This window comes from Grampus griseus (assembly GCF_964374135.1).
Source record: "Grampus griseus genome assembly, chromosome: 12".
In the NCBI taxonomy this organism is placed as follows: domain Eukaryota; kingdom Metazoa; phylum Chordata; class Mammalia; order Artiodactyla; family Delphinidae; genus Grampus; species Grampus griseus.
This window is the reverse complement of record NC_139006.1, coordinates 2,398,671-2,415,488: the sequence shown is the minus strand read 5'-3', so window position 1 is coordinate 2,415,488 and position 16,818 is coordinate 2,398,671. Positions and strand designations below refer to the sequence as shown.

The window sequence follows — 16,818 nt, the reverse complement described above, 5'->3', positions numbered from 1 at the left end:
AGAGAAACCCAAGGAATACTTTCAAATCCTAGAAGACTGTCTAGAAAAATCAAAACTGAATCAGCCATTAATTGAGCACATGTTCACCAACACCATGACCAGCAACATGAGAAACACACAATGAGGGTCCTTGCTTCCTTCCCACAGTCCTCTTGGGAAGAGAAAAGTTACACAGATGAGATATTTTAACATGACTCTTTGCAAGGTCACTGGGATCAATTTTAACAAGATGAGAGTTTCTCTGGATACCGAAGACTGGCGCATTTCACACCAATTGCAGGTCTCTTCCTGAAGAGGCTGGTGTCCTGACAGCAAGGTGGGCAGGAATCTCTTGATGCTGGGGTTCCAGATCTGTCTTGGGTGCCACTGAACAGAGGCACCCATCTGAGACCCAGAGAGAGACGATGAGCAAGGGGAGGCAGCAGCTACAGGAGATCAGTCCTTCTTGCAGAGAGAAGAGTGTCTGGTTCAGTCGGCATCGCCCTGAGGGAGGGCAGCGCTGGATCCTATGCACGCTGAAAGGAAGGCAACGGTGATAGTGGGATCTGGGCCAGAACAGGAGATATTGTGGCTGGGGGTTTTGCTGGCTTCTGCTGTTTCTCCCCCAGCCTGGGTCCCTGGTGTGCATGGCGGGTCTATACACCCCCTCACACGACTCAGGAAATCCACCTCGGCCAGAGCAGATTCTGTTGTCAGCAACTGAGAACCTCGGCCGACAAAGAAAAAGCAAAGATCACAGAACAGATGTCTTAAGGGTTCTAAGGGGAAATCAAGGCTGCCGTTCCTTCCTCTCTCCGCTTAATCAAACACGTTTCCATACCTGTATTCGCTGGCTTACCCGAGACAGGTAGGAGTTCACGTCTCAGTCTCCAGCACTTCGAGGGCAGAGTTGATTTCATATTCATTGACACATCCTCAGAGCCTATCTTACTGTGTTTGCAACTTGCCTTCAACAAACTAATTGTTGGATAAATAAATCAAAGCCCTTGGTGCTTAGTACGGGTGACAGTCCCTGTGGCAGACAAAGTAGGAGAACTAGGTCAACCTCAGGGCTGAACTTGAAGAATTTTTGCTGTATTTAAGCAGCAGGGGCCCTTTTAATTCTATCAACGTCCCAGAATCAAGGAATTCAGATTTATTTATTGTTTAATAAATTTATTTTATTTATTTTTGGCTGTGTTGGGTCTTCACTGCTGTGCTTGGGCTTTCTCTAGTTGCAGCAAGAGGGGGGCTACTCTTTGTTGCGGTGCACCGGCTTCTCATCGCAGTGGCTCCTCTTGTTCCAGAGCACGGGCTCTAGGCACGCGGGCTTCAGGAGTTGTGGCTCGTGGGCTCTAGGGCACAGGCTCAGTAGTTGTGGTGCACGGGCTCCAGTAGTTGTGGCACGTGGGCTCAGTTGTTGTGGCTCACAGGCTCTAGAGTGCAGGCTCAGTACTTGCAGTGCATGGGCTTAGTTGTTCCACAGCATGTGGGATCTTCCCAGACCAGGGCTCAAACCCGTGTCCCCTGCACTGGCAGGCAGATTCTTAACCACTGCGCCACCAGGGAAGTCCCAGAATTCAGGTTTAAATGTCCACCTGTTGTTTTGATTCTGTTCTATAATAGTGATTCCCAAACATCAAGTCCCGGAGAGATGCATCTTCCCAGGTAACTAAATCACATCCTTCTCACTGAATTTCTAAATGCATTTTCATTTTCCCTCATAACCTTGAAACTGCAGGCTCTTTACCTCCACATTATCCGTTGACCAGAGTCCTCTTCACATAGCATCCCCAAGAGCACCCACTGTAAGCAATTCTGCATCTTCCCACTGGCCACAGACTGTATGACCTCACCCACTCCAACCGCACAGCCTTCAAGAGGCAAAGCATTGCAGGGCCCTGGACCACACTTGGAGGAAAACAGCTTCGGGGCCTCAGAAGCCACATCCTCGATGTGACTCTCTCCATGACACATTTTGAATACTTTTCGGGGCCACCAAGGCACTCGGCAAAGATTGTGAGGTACAGCAGACGCCCACAGTGCCATCGCTAAGGGCATCAAGGTTCAACAAAACGGGATGCTTTCACGTATCGCTAACACCTGCACAAAAAGGTAAAGCCTGTCTGGGAAACAGCTTGTCAACAAAAGCTCTACCCATACTCTTTGGCCTAGTAATTAAATAACTGTGACTCTCTTTAAGAAAGTAACTCAAAGCAAAAATTATGCACAAAGATAATTATTTCCTCATAATAGCAGAAAACTATATATTATATAATTGTCCAACAAGAGCTGAAAATTTTCAGCTATGGCGCAGACATTAAAAATATATCCCTGATACATTTTTAAAACATGAGGAAATGCTTATATAAACATATGAACTCAAAAAAGTCAAAAACCAATTATGTGTCCCAGAGACAGTGTGAACACAACCTCTTTAAAAATTCATAGAAAAACAACTAGAACGAAAGACATCAAACTGTTGAGGCAGTCATCTTCGGGTAGTGAGATTATTTATTTTTACCTCTCCCTCATGTCAGGATTCCTTTGAAGTAGCTTACAAAAAATAAATGCACTGGGATAGAAGAAGTAAGCAGGGAAGCAGACAAGAGAGACAGAATAAGGAAAATAAAATAAAGCCAAGGATGAAGCTGAGTCATGTGTGTGTGTCTTAAGATGTGTGTCTTAAATTTCCTAGACTTATAAATAGTAAAGTCGCCTCAGAGACTCCTAGGAGTTCAAGCAAAGACAGACACTTGGAAATTCACTTAGAAAATTCACGGTGTTCATAGGATAAAGTGTAAACTATTTCTCAGGATAAACACAGCTTTTTTTTTTTTTCCTGGTACTACGGCCTGAGAAGTATTTCTTAGAAAAGGAACTTGGGAAAGAAACAGGTTTTTTTGTTAGCTTGTTTTTTTAATTTTATTTATTTTTTATACAGCAGGTTCTTATTAGTTATCTATTTTATACATATTAGTGTATATATGTCAATCAAAATCTCCCAATTCATCTGATAAAGTCCTTAAATATCCCTCCACTCTGTCTTTGCACACGCCCCTCTCAAGCTCCTGGCTGCTGTCCTTCCCCAGCTGGCATTTACGGCCCCAAGTTCAGCGGGCTGCGCTATCCACTTATCTCAAGTGTTAGACTGTTCTAACTTCAGATCTTTCCCAGAGCAATTCTGCCACACAGCATCCTTGCTCTCCTTCTGTGAACCTGCTCCTCTAACGAAAGAGCATCCCATCTGTTGTCACAGCCAGTCTCGATACAGACGTCCACCATGGACGGGCTGGGACGGGGTCCTGGGACGAGAGCCTGCAGACCGTGCTCAAGGTCGACACCGGCCATCAGACACCATCAGGCACCCACGAACCGCCAAGGCTCGGTGCCACTCAGGCGTGTCTGCCCAGCGTGCTGACAAGGGTGCTGGAGTGAATGCAAACTCGGTCCCCAGCTTCAGAGAGCAAGAAACACACGTGTCTTCCTTTTTATAGGATGGAACTTCGTTTCTATTTGGATTCCCCGTTTCACCCAGTAGCCAAACAATATCCCCCACCTCCAATTATTACAGAGATCACGTGTAAGTTCTGAAAGATTCAAAGTGCCCATGACAACCAGGAGGGTTCACGTCAACGACAGACTTTGTCATCGGTCCAAATGGCATCCGGTCTCCTGCGGTCAGTACAGGCAGACCACAGAGACGCCTCCGTGATCTTGACCACAAGGCCTCCTCAGGCTGATTGGCCTTCCTTCCGCCATGTCTGCTCCAGCTTCCTCAGCTGATCTGGAAAATATTCTGCCACTCTCAGCACCTCGCTGGAACTCACTGCCTGGTCACTGCACACTGGTCACTGCCTTCTGCTTTTTACAGCAGGTTCTCTTCCTCTAGGAATCTCCAAATATATTTGGGAAATCTAACTTATATTGCTCTAACTCATCCTTGGAGTGAAGTGACACAGAGCATCTCAGAAGCACTCTGGCATCTGAACTAACCTCTGAATCCTTCCCTCTCCCCCCAGTGAAAAAATATTTACTGAGGTGAAGAAGGAGAGGGTGTGCCAAGAAAACACATGCTCACGAACATATGCTTTTCCAAATCTTTTGTCTTTTGCTGGAGATCTCAAGTCAGGAACCTGGCTTTTCTGTCCTGGGCTTTCTGCTGTAGCAAGAGGCAGCGGTTGCCATGTTTTACCTGCTAAAGAGATGAGACTTAAAGGGTGATGAGGATTAAAGGCAGGCAGAGAATTGGCAACATCAACATCGGTTGTGATATCAAAACCTTTTCCTGCCACAATGTCCTAAGAGATTGTGTCCAGAGCCTTGAGAATCTCAGCGAGTCATATTATAACTTAAGCATCTCCCCACCTACCAACACAGCTTTCCTGACCAAACACACAAACAAAAACAACAACAACAAAACTGAAGTCTGACTGCCACCTTCTTTATTTAGTGAGTCTGCTCAGCAATTCTCCCATAAACATAAAAAGATACTATTTTTCACATGAGGAAAATAACCAATGTCGCTAATTGGCTAAAAATTCTTTGTGACTGCCTGTCTTTTCAAATGTATATCGAAGTCTCATTTCTAGGCTTTAGTTCAGAGAAAGAGAGAGAGAAAAGTTTTTATTCCCTTTCAACTGTTTCAAATATATTTCTTAACCTCGGTTACTGCTGTCCTGTCATGAAAATATGTACTTAATCTCTTTGAATATATGTCACAAATCTTTTTACTTTAAGTTCAAGGGCCTTCCTCCCCTATAGATACTTAATTTCTGGAAGTTGATGGGACACACATCTTGGGTGATAGGTTTGTATAAAAGGGACCCTTTGAACCCTCCTACACTGTTGGTGGGAATGTAAGTTGGTGCAGCCACTATGAAAAACAGTGTGGAGGTTCCTCAGAAAAATAAAAATAGAATTACCATATAACCCAGCAATTCCACTCCTGGGTATATACCTGGGCAAAACTATAATTCAAAAAGATACATGCACCCCTGTGTTCACTGTAGCACTATTCACAATAGCCAAGACATGGAAACAACCTAAATGTCCATCGACAGATGAATGGATAAAGAAGATGCGGTCCATATATACAATGGAATATTACTCAGCTGTAAAAAAGAACAAAATAATGCCATTTGCAGTAACATGCATGGATGCAACTAGAGATTATCACACTAAGTGAGTAAGTCAGAAAAAGAAAGACAAATACCATATGATATCGCTTATATGTGGAATCTAAAGTATGGTACAAATGAACCTGTCTACAAAACAGAAACAGACTCACAGACATAGAGAACAGACTTGTGGTTGCCAAGGGGGAAAGGCGCGGGAGGGATAAATTAGGAACTTGGGGTTAGCAGATACAAACTACTATATATAAAATAGATAAACAACAAGGTCTCACTACTGTATAGCACAGGGAACTATATTCAGTATCCTGTGATAAGCCATAATGGAAAAGAATATAAAATAAAGAATGTCTATATGTGTATAACTGAGTCATTTTGCTGTACAGCAGAGATTGGCATAACACTGTAAACCAACTATACTTCGATTTAAAAAATTATAAAATTTAAAAAAAATCAGTACTCTGACACTTAAAACATTTTTAATAAATAAAATCTAAAAAGAAGCCAAATCTTGAAAAAAAATAAATTAAAAAGTTGACCCAAAAAATTAATTAAAAAAATAAATAAAAGGGACCCTTAAAACTGACATTTAAGTGAAGACGACCCCGGCCTCAGGTTGCTGGGTGATCCTCTTAATTCTTCCTAGATTTTTTTTTTAAGTAGATTTTAAGAAATAAACGACAAAAGTGGTATAGAAATATCCTGAGCCTTTGGGCTCGTGTCACGACAAATCCACGCTGGATTCCTGTGATCACCACTCACTTCTGCTACGGCACCTTCACAATATTCGCCCCGTAACTCAAGCTTGTTGTCTGGCATCAAAAGTCAAACTCACCAATCCGTATGTTCACAGAATCCAACCTTCTCCTTTTGGAACCAGGAAAAATATTTGTCTGCCTTCATGCTACATGCTTCTCCCTCGTTCTTTACAATTTTACTAAAAAGCTACCCAGACACTTAGTCCTGGTGGAAACAGGGCCCACGCATGTTAGGGAAGCGGATGAATGATGGGATGCTGGGATTCAGAGAGCACGGCCGAAGTCTCTTCAGCAACCTGGCCTAGGAGACAACCACACAATTTCACATCATCAGATCACCCCCTCCACCTCTGTAACAGCCTTGGGATTAAAATCCATGTTTTAGTTCCTTTTAGGTATCATTCCCGATTGCTGCTGGAAAAATGAAGGCTGAGAAAATTAAAAAACAGGGTATTCACTTATTCATTCCTTCAACAAACAATGAACCACCTCCAAGGCTCAGAGCTGAAACTCCACGGAAACCCCTCTGCACTCAAACTTCAGCACGTCAGGCACCGCATGTAATTTTTGCCTGACAAATGGATTCATTTTTAGTTATTATACATAATCACAAGCAGAATGTAAAACAGTTAACGGTGTGGGCTGAAGCATCAGGATTCAGACTGTGACACTTTAGTTGTAAGAGCTTGGACAAGTTACTTCTCTGAGTTTCCATTTCTGCATCTATAAAATGGGGTGAAGAAAATCTAACCCACTGGTTTTATCTGCAAATTCACAAAAAGCACTTTCAGCAATCACTCAGTGCAGTGCCTGGCATACAATTTTAAATTACTTTAAAATTCGCTGTTATTATTATCGACAGAAGTATTTCCTGCAGCACTTTGAAGTACTGGGAGGGGGAAAAAAAAAAACCCGGCATCAAACCATTTTACTGCTGTGCAAAGTTTCTTTCAGCAATAGTCTACAGTCTTAAGGATACTTAAAAATTTATTGAGCCCTTGCAGTGTCCAAAGTACTAAACTCAATACTGAAGAGAAATCAGAGAGAAAAATACACAGAGGCTGCCTCTGGAGGTACTAAAAATTTAGGAGAGGAGACAGAAAATGGTTTTAGAATGTGTCACCCCCGTAGAAGGTTGAAAAGTGCTCCCCCACCCTCACCAAAAGGTATCTGCGTCCAAATCCCTCAAACCTGTGAATGTCACCTTATTTGGGGGAAGAGGGGGGAGAGGGGTCTTTGCAGGTGTGATTAACGTAAGACGGGAGATGATCCAGATTATTCCCGTGGTCCCTAAATGCAACCACGTGAATCCTTACGTAAGAGGGAGGCGATGGGAGGTTTTAGACACAGAAGAGGAGGCATGAGGACAGACCCAAGAGAGACGGGAAGACACTACCTTCAAGCGATGTTGCCAGAAGGTAAGACCACCAGCGCCCATAAGGAGGGGGCACGATTCTCCCCTAAAAGTCTCCTGCCAACACCTTCATTTCGGCCCTGGGACACTGATTTTGGACTACTGGCCTCCAGAACTACGTGAGAATGAAGTTCTGTTGTTTTAAGTCACCATGTTTGTGGTCATGTGTTAAGGCAGCCACGGGAAATTTACAGACCCTCTGATTAAAATCCATCCGTACCCTCCTTCTACTCACCAGTGCCTGGGAAGGGGCGACCACAGAATCCATCCCCCGCCTGGACCATCTTGAGAGTGCAAGAGGCTGCTATCACTAGCCTCATCAGGACGCCACGGGCAACTGGTGGTGGTCCAGGTGAAAGAGGACATGCCACGGATATCCCCACACCCTACCTGACCGCTGCCCATCTCTAGTTCACTTCCCACTCTGTCCTTTCATGCAGTAACCACAAGCTCCACGGCTCTCTCTCCCGGCCACACTGGCCCTCTGGAGTCCCCGTACGTGTCTGCACCCTCCCACTCACGTGCCCCCTCCCTGCAAACACCAACCCATCCCACAGATGCTCTACGTCCAATGCCAATATACCTGCGCTCAGAGATGCTTGCCCTGTCCCTCTAGCACATCGCAGCTGAAAGTTTACATTCCTTTACATAACAGTTTTATACAATGCATAATTACATTTTTATATAATTAACATCTTTTTCTATCTCCTCTATAAACTCCCAGTTCCGGGAGGCCAGTAACCGTATCTGTGTGGGTTTTTCTCACTACTGTTATCCTACGGCCAGCATGGCGTGGGGTATACAGTTGGTGCTCCAAAAGCAGTTACTGTGATAAAATAAGGAAGGAGAGGGGACCCAGAAAACCAGGAGAGGAAAGGAAGAGGGAACTGAACGCCGAACTGGTGGGGTCTGAGCCCATGACTTAAAACCATGGACGGTTTGTGCACTTTACAAGCTAGACGAATGACTGACAGTGAACCACCCTGAATCGAGCGCCACTTTAGTACCTTCCTAACCCTGTGTCCTCAGAACACCAGCAAACAGTTCTTGCAGAATTCCATGCTCACTCAAAGCCTGTGGCCTTTAGTATTTGTTGAGTCATCAGATTTTATGGATTTATGGATGAAGGGATGGATGGATATATAAATGAAGGGATGGATGGATGGACGCACGGAAGGATACATGGATGGATACATGGATGGATGAAGACTGGTTGAATAAATGGGCGAGTGGATAAATGGATAGATGAACTTAAAATATAGGGTAGTACAAGCTTCTGCAATAGCGTATTTTTGGAGTTTTTGTTTTGTTTTTCATTTTTTCTTGGCTTTCAGAGCTGAACTAAATTAAACAGAACTTAATAATTAGAATTCTAAATTTCTGTGCCTGTAAGTATTTTTTGTAAGATCATATTTAGTACCTAACTTTTTAATCCAAGAAAAATGAAACTGCTTGGTCTCCCCATCTCCTCTCCTTTTAATTTTGACAGTGTTTAAATGTAAGAAATGAAGTTTAGTCTGTCTCTCTCTCTGTGTCTCTGTCTCTGTCCCTGTCTTTCTCTCCCTCCCTCTCTCTCTCTCTCTCTCTCTCTCTCTCTCACACACACACACACACACACTCACACACCCCAACGTGCTCCCTCCTGGATACTTTTCCTCCCCTGAGAGCCCAGACAAGGTGTCACTGTAAACCAAAGCGCCTTCCAGTCCAGAGCTGTGGGAGGATATTGCCTAAATAAGAGGTGATGCTCCGCCGCCCAGATGCTTCACTGCTGACCTAAGAGGGAAGCTATCAAGGTGGAAACACTCTGCGCGAAGGTGCCCTCACAAAGCCACTGCCCAGGAGGCTGGTTGCACTCTGCCACGGGATGCAGGCAGAGCACGTGCCCAGCACGGCCCAGGACGGGGGTCCATCACCGCAGCAGCTGCTCTCCCGGGATCCCAGACCTCTGAGTGTCTGCTTCTCAACGGCATTTGCAAGAGAACATAACTCCGGGGGATGCAGGTCAGGGTCGTCACAAGCAGCCTACACGGTGCCACCTTCCTGACTCTGCACCGAAAACCTGCCTGCTCTCTGCCCACCTCTAGTCTTATTAATTTGCCTTTGGGCCCCTTTACTTTCCATGCCCTGCCCCCCACCCCCCAAGAAACAAATAGCAACATGTTAAAACACATCTGCAAGCTGGCACAGCTGTAACCTGCATCAGGTTCCCCAGGAAGACTAGACTCTAAACATAAAACACAAACTCTCTGACAACTTAATATAAGGCTGTTCTCCAGGAAAAGGCTGGGACTGCACCCCAGTGCTGGTAAAAACTTTTTGTTTCATAACAGAGTTCCCAGGTCCTACAGGATAGAACTGCAAGCAATGAAACTTTATTTTTATTTGATTTTCAAACGATCTATGAGGTTGCTCTATGACCAATCACTTCCTGCTCAGAAAATTTAAACATATGGGTTCAAAGACGTTAGCCTGGTAATGAAAATGTGCACATCTGTTCCTTCAAGTCTCCATCTTTGGAAAGAACTAAGGCAATGCAGTAGATATAAAAATATGCTGAAACACATATTTAATATTTGGTAATAATCTCCATCTTTCCATCAGACCCAGACAAATTAGGCACTTTGGATGGTGTGTGTCTATGCATACGTTTCCTTCCAACTAAAATCCTCTTAAATGTAGTCCATCTTGGATTTCAAGCTTTTCTAGAACTTTCAGGTGGTCGGAGGATCTGAGAGGGGGAAGAGATGTGAACATATGGGGAAAAGAACTGAATGGTCCATGTGTTTAGAATTCATATCTGCACCAGGAAATTTTCTACAACTGGAAGGTTTCAGGGCTGTGAAACTCAAAATATGTCATAGGCTGGGCTTACAGCATCCTTCCACGAGCCGAGACCTCCACATCAGAGTTCCTCATGTTAAGGACATTTTCAGTGTCTCCCACTTGAAAAGTTCAGAACTAGCAGGGGAAATACGGTTCTCCTCAACCCTGCTCAGTCTAATCAAGAAATCAGTAACAGAACTATGTGTGTACCTAAGGAGGAAACATAATAGTTAGGTCATATTTACAAAGCTATTCTGAACCTGAATAAAACCTTTTTATTGCGGCATAAAAACAGAGAGGTCTATTCCTATCATCAAACCAAGCGACAACCAATAAGAAACATGCCTCGTAGCCCCAGGCAAGCAAGTCTGCTGGGCTGTTGTTGCTGTGGATCTGGGGTTTTTTAACCTCATGTCTGCCTGGGGTGTATTCACTGAATTCCTCGAGCTTTTCTGCCGTTTCTTGTGCACATCACAAATCCCCGAGGCGCTGGTCCTCAGAATTGTTCTAACTCGTAATTAGGAGACATGAGCCCATTACGACCGCACTCGAAAAGACAGCCAAGCAGGGTGGGCAGAGGTCACCCTCTTCCTACGTCACACCAGCACAAAAGCCGGCTATTGTCAGATCTAAAGCAATGTAACCTCAGTGATGCCTGAGGAGCTCAGAGAACAGAAAATTCCTGTCATTAAAAAGGCTCTGTGCATGACAATTGGCTTTGAAATTTCTGAGAGAGATCTCATTTCGAAAATCTTCTCAGGAAAAAAACAACCCTGTTTACAGGGATTTGGGGACACACATGGGAGACTGCTAAGACGCTCCACTTTGCTCCTTATACATTTCTCTGTAGGAAAGAGGCCCCTGTGGGAACCCTACACAAATAAAGAGACCTGATCAGTAAGGAGAAAGAATGGCTGGTCCTTTCTACAACCTCCGGTGTGAATCGAATAATTTCCCTTCAAGGAATTCGTGTCCTGAGCTTCCAAACTTGCTGTGCCAATGACAGGCTGGGATGGAGACAGATGAGGGAAGCAGATGCGGAATCCCCGCCTTCCTCACAGCTGCAAGTCAGGGGCTCTGCTGGGATAACGCAGGTGACAAGCAGGGTTTAAACTCCGCGTCCAACCTGCACGGACGCTGCCACCGGACAAACAGCCACACAAGGCAAAGGGAGAGAGAAGCCTCTCTTAGAGAAACGCAGGGCCACCTCTCCGGAGCTAGCCCCGGGCCACAGGCACGGGAGCCCACGAGGCACGCGACAGCGCTCCCGTACACAGGCGTGCTCCGGCATGATTTCCTCACGGGTCCGTGCCCGTAGGAAAACTCAAGCCCAAATTCCAGAACCTTTCCAGGAGGTCACTCAGTCCCTTCCTCTGACATCTAGCTCAGCCCTCCCGGGGCCCACCTCTCCTTTCAAGGTTCTCCACGGCCCCCTCCCAGAGTGGAACACGCGGTCGGGTGAACGAGGCTATTTTTCCGCCCGGGCGGTCTCACTCAGGGCCTCCAGCCCCAGTCTTCCGGGGAGGCACCTGCTACGAAGGGGCAGCGGGAGGACCTCGGCCGCCGCACGCGCGCGCGTGTACAAGCACAAACGCACACCCACACCCACTCTGCCGGCCGCCCCCATCCATGCACGCCCTCCCACACACTCACTCCCAGCAAAGTTCGCCCCGGGGCCCCAGAGGGCGGCGGCGTCCCCTTACCTTTGGAGAAGAGGGCGGCCAGGCTGACGAGCACGGGGGACCAATGGTGCCACAGCGTTCCCATCGTAGACGCGCACATCCCGGAGGCCCGGAGCGCAGACCGGCGGCTCCCCGGCGCCGTCTGGGCGGTGAAGACACAGTCGCCAAGAGCCCGGAGGACCGGAGCGGGCCGGGAGGGCGAGGGAGCGCCGGGCTAGGGGCGCGAGCGGCCGCGGCGCCCTGCGTCCTCCTCCCGCCCATCCATGGCCTGCGGGAGGCGACACCGCGCGCCGCTCCGGAGTTGCTCTCCCGAGTCCAGCGCGCGCGCAGGCAAACCCCACCTCCCTTTCACCCCCACCAGGATATTTTTACTTTCATCCACGCGAATTTGTTCCTTGCCGTTTACCCAGAGAGGACTGGCCCCCAAGTGGCCCCCAAAGGGCGCCTCCGGGAGCGCGGGGACGCGGGGCGGGCGGCTCCGGGTGGGCTAGCGGGCGACGGCGGGGCGGCGGGGCGGCGGCGTCCGGGGCGGAGGCGGTGCGGGGACCTCCGGCCGGGTGGCCGGGCGCCCGGAGCGGCGCGGAGCGCCCGAGCGCACAGCCCCCATCCCGACCGGCCGCGCCCCGGGGCGCGCGCCGGCGCCTAAAGTTTGGCGGGGCGCAGCCGCTGCCCGCGCCGCCCACCCCGGCCCGGCCCCGGCCCCGGCCCCGGCTCTGGCTCGAGGGGCCCTGGGCGCGCGGCGCGCACGGCCGGCTCCGGGGATGCGGGGCTGCCCCCGGCGCCGGGGGGAAGCGCGCCACCCGCGCGCGGAGGAGGACCCGCAGGCCCGGGGACCTCGCCGCCCGCGCGCCGCCCGCGCTCGGCCGAGCCTGCCTCCAGCACGGACGCGAGCGCCACGAAGCCCTGCGCGCGCTAGGGGTCTGCCTTAAAGATTAGTCTTTTTTAAAAAAAGCCCCACCCTTTCGGAGTGACAGCCGCGAGCCCCAATCCGCACAGCCAATCCCTCCTCCCGGGTCTGCCCCTCACCCACCCTCGCGGCCACCCCGCCCTGCGCGCTCGAGCGGGAGGGGGGCGCCTGGGAGGCGGGCGAGCTGCGGGCGTGTTCTGCCTGCTCGGAGGAGGCGGGAGGGAGCTGCCCGCTCTCCCAACAGGTGTCAGGAACGCCATCTGCTTTCTCTCGCTCTTCAGACCTCAAGCTGAGGGCAAGTCCTACAGCCTGGGGGTTTCTAAGGCTCTCCGCCTGCCCGTGAATACAAAGATGCCTGTAGAGGCCCTCACCCCCGCGCCTCAGTCTCTGGGTAGGAGGACCTCTGACTTGCCAGGCGTCCTGGGGGTCACGCTGACCCCACCCCTATCCTGGAATGACCACCAAGTCAGTGATCCTAAAAGAATCCCGTCCTGACTCCCCGCTGGCCCATTTGGAGCTGGGAATGGATCCATTAAGGGCCAACGCGGCCTTGAGAAGATAAGAGACAAGTTCTTCATTTATCCTTCCTGAATCCCTAATTAAGACACCCCGGAAACCAAGGACACAAAGCATCAGTGTATGATTTTAGCCCAAGGACTTCCCCGTGTGAGCCTTTGAATTAACCGGATCAGAAATCAGAGCGAGGGAAAGCGTTCTGAATATTTAAAGAATACTGCAAACCAACAACAACCAAGTCAAATGAGGTGAACTTACCCCAGAAGGTAAAAATGGGTCGTCATCATCCAGCCAGGGGAGCCACAGGTGTTTTAGTCTAGATGGCGGTGGTTGCAAAATATACCGACACTTTAAGAGTGTTTAGCTTCCAAAGTTTCAAAAGACTGTCTGTCTGGCTTTCACTCCTGATGATATGTGCTTCTACTTTATTCTGTGTTTAATTTTCTGAATGTCTGTCCTGTTGTTCTTTCCTTTATTTCTTAAACTTTCTGCCTTTTCTCTTTGCATCTCTCTCCTATAAAAATTCTGAAGAATTTATGCAGCAAAGAACCTAAGAGATTATACATTTCAGTGCTTCTGAAACTTAAGTTTCGACATCACCTGGGACCTTGAGAACCCGCCCCCGCATTCATCAGGTCCAGGTGGTACTCAAGAGTCTGCATTCCTAACAATTGCCAGGTGTTACCGATGCTTTCCATCCAAGGACCACCGGTCTAGTCCACTATCCCTTCCACCTCAGTGAAAGGGAAACTGAGGCTTAGTCCCCGACACTCCGTCACCTGGCCTCTTAGTGGCAGAGACAGTAAACTGCACAAAATGCCAACCCTAGCTTGCCAGAGTCAGTTTCAATGTGAAACTGAGTCTATTTTAAAACATTTTTCCAATTTATTGACTAGGAACTAGTGGTCCCTATTCTTTACTAAAAACAATCATTTTATATATTCTAAATCAAATTGAGATATTCTTGTCCAGAATTGCAATCACTAGATACCTTTTTTGGGGGGAAGTGGTATGTCATTGCAAAAGATTTTCTCTATCTGCATCCTCAGAACTAAAGGTGGCTGACAGATTCCATGTTAGGTGATTTCCCCATTACACACAGTTGGCTTACAAAGTTTTTTCTGCTCTTTGGCGTGGAAGCTTTTGGGGGAAGCTGCAACTCCAGATACCCGACCAGTGGCTAAAATAAGATGTAAGCATGGCTACTCACTCTCCAGAATGCGGTTCTAGCTAATACATCTAATCTTCTTTGGGTAATTAGCACAACTAATCCTGGGAGAAGCACTGCCTTAGGAAGATTTGGAAAAGAAGGCTGAGGCCTGCCAGCTCTCAGCTGTGCTGAGGCCTCGGGGACCACTTCCCATCCGACGTGCCTGCCTTTTCTCTCTCAAATTAATTGTGAGAAATCTGCTTTCCTCCAAGAATATGTGTTTCCTCTGCAAGGCCATAAATCAATTTGTAAGCCTAATTTTGTCAGTAATTAAATAGTACTAATTTTTCGTGCTGTGTGGATTAGGCTGTGACACCAGGCAGTTTGGGTTGTCGTCTTTCCATAAAACAAAACGTTTTTCTGCAGCAGTTTCCAGGAAAATTAGGAGATGGTAAAGGTGGAATTCAAGGATTGAAGGCAACTGTCCCATTGGTGGTTAGAAGAGGTTTTGTGGTACCTCAAGGATGGGGCATTCTTTACAACGGAATCAGTCCTCTTCCAACCCTTCTCATCACATCAAAGGAGAAAGGCTCAGGCCTGAGCAACTCTTGGAAGAGAACTTTTCACAATTGCAAAGCCCTTGCTTTTAAAACAAAAGGCACGGCTTCCCTGGTGGCGTAGTGGTTGAGAGTCTGCCTGCCGATGCAGGGGACGCGGGTTTGAGTCCTGGTCTGGGAAGATCCCACATGCCGCAGAGCGGCTGGGCCCGTGAGCCATGGCTGCTGAGCCTGTGCGTCTGGAGCCTGTGCTGCGCAATGGGAGAGGCCACAGCAGTGAGAGGCCCGCGTACCGCAAAAAAATAAAATAAAATAAAAATAAAACGAAAGGCAGATCTTTCTGTTCAGAGTGACAATGTCTAGCTAGAATTTGTGAATGTGGTTCATTTTTACTTTCATTATTAATACGTTTGATGTCTCAGCCTCCCTTTAGTGATGTAAGCTGCCTTTTCAATTAAGTTACCCAAGTCTTTGAAGAATGGGCTGATTTCAAGGAGGACATTAAATCACCACTGATAGGACATGTGTCACCTTCCCCCCCGGACAAAAGTCATGAAGATGGTGAGAAACGCCTGAAGTCTGAGAATCGCTGGGATGAAACGTGAGCTACCAGATCAATCCCTGCTGAGGGTGCAGAGGAACCTTTCTGAAACTTCTTTTCTTCTCAGTTTCCCCAAATCTGTGGAGTGGCCAGGAAATAGAAAAGGCCACAGATCCAACAACTTGTCTCTTTCAAGAGTGGCAACAGCATTCCGACGTGGAGTGCACTGTTCCCAGGAGGGATACTTCTCGCCCTTCCTGGTGAGGCTGAGCAAGGCATCCCTCCAGACAGAGCCCCCCCGGAGACTCCCCATGAAGCGCCTTTGAGGACGGTGCAGGATCCGGTGTCCTCTGCTTCCTGCACGGGGATGGCGATGCTTCTCGGCCCCCTTGCGGGGGACCAGCTAAGTGTGAGTGGAAGTGATGAGGACACTTCTAAGATGAGGCAGTGACAAGCCCGCCTGTGGCTGTCCACAGGGCACCTCCCCACACCCCCACCAGGGGGGTTGAATGGACCACCAGCTCAAGCTTCTCCAAGACGGTGGGACCTCCATCAGCCAGCCCAGGGAGGCAAAGCCCCCTGCAACCCACATGGGACATCTGGCAGGAGAAAGGAATCGTCATTCTGCAGTCTGGGTTCTTCTGGGTCACCACAGTGAAATCTAGATGCTTCTTCTATTCTCCCCTCCGTCCCCTCTGACTCTCCTCCTCCCAGGGGTCCACAAGCAGATGTTAAAAACCCAACATATGGGAACTCTCCTAGGTGACCCCCGGCCTCTCCAGGTAACCCCTAGGAGAACCTAAGGGATTAGGTTCCTTTTGCAAAGATTAAGAGTTGGGTGCTCCTTTTGCCTTATGTTACTGTTTCATGGATCAATACAGAACGCTCAACGGGACGTTAAAGTCTTCCTTGAAGTTATATGCAGTGCTGCCTGGAAGAAATCCTGCATTCCTACCTGTAGCTTGGTCAGCCCCCGGGGGCCCCCTCTGTCGGGGGCGAGGCTCTACCAGAGGTCAAGGAGAACCCGCAAGGCTGCCTCTGCCGTAAACCCACCGCTAAAAGACCTCCTGGACTTTTTCATTCACTTGTTCATTCATGGGAGCCTGTGAGGGATGCTTAATGTTCACCAAAACCTCTACCTGTAGCCAAACCACACACCCTGACCTTCCTAAGGTTAAGGTTAAGTGTGGCTATAGGTTGAGTGGCCAAAAGAATGTGGATGGAAGTGATGCCCATCCCTTCCAGGAAGAGCCTACAAAACCTCCCTCTGGCGTGACCCTCCAAACTCTTTTCCCACAACTTCCAGCTGGAGGCCAAAGTCCAGTAGGGAACCCCAAGGCTCCCAGCAAAGAC

General features: G+C 48.3%; 1 protein-coding gene across 1 annotated transcript in view; it reads right to left on the bottom strand.

The window, feature by feature from the left end:
• TMEM132D (transmembrane protein 132D) overlaps positions 1 to 11,894 on the bottom strand; it is a gene marked incomplete at both ends in the record, with an annotated part of 640,829 nt that extends 628,935 nt beyond the window's left edge. The window contains one exon of the mRNA XM_082668394.1: positions 11,816 to 11,894. Within this exon, the coding sequence (XP_082524520.1) occupies positions 11,816 to 11,894 (79 nt within the window). The remainder of the gene's footprint in view (positions 1 to 11,815) is intronic.
• Between the last annotated feature and the right edge of the window lie 4,924 nt (positions 11,895 to 16,818).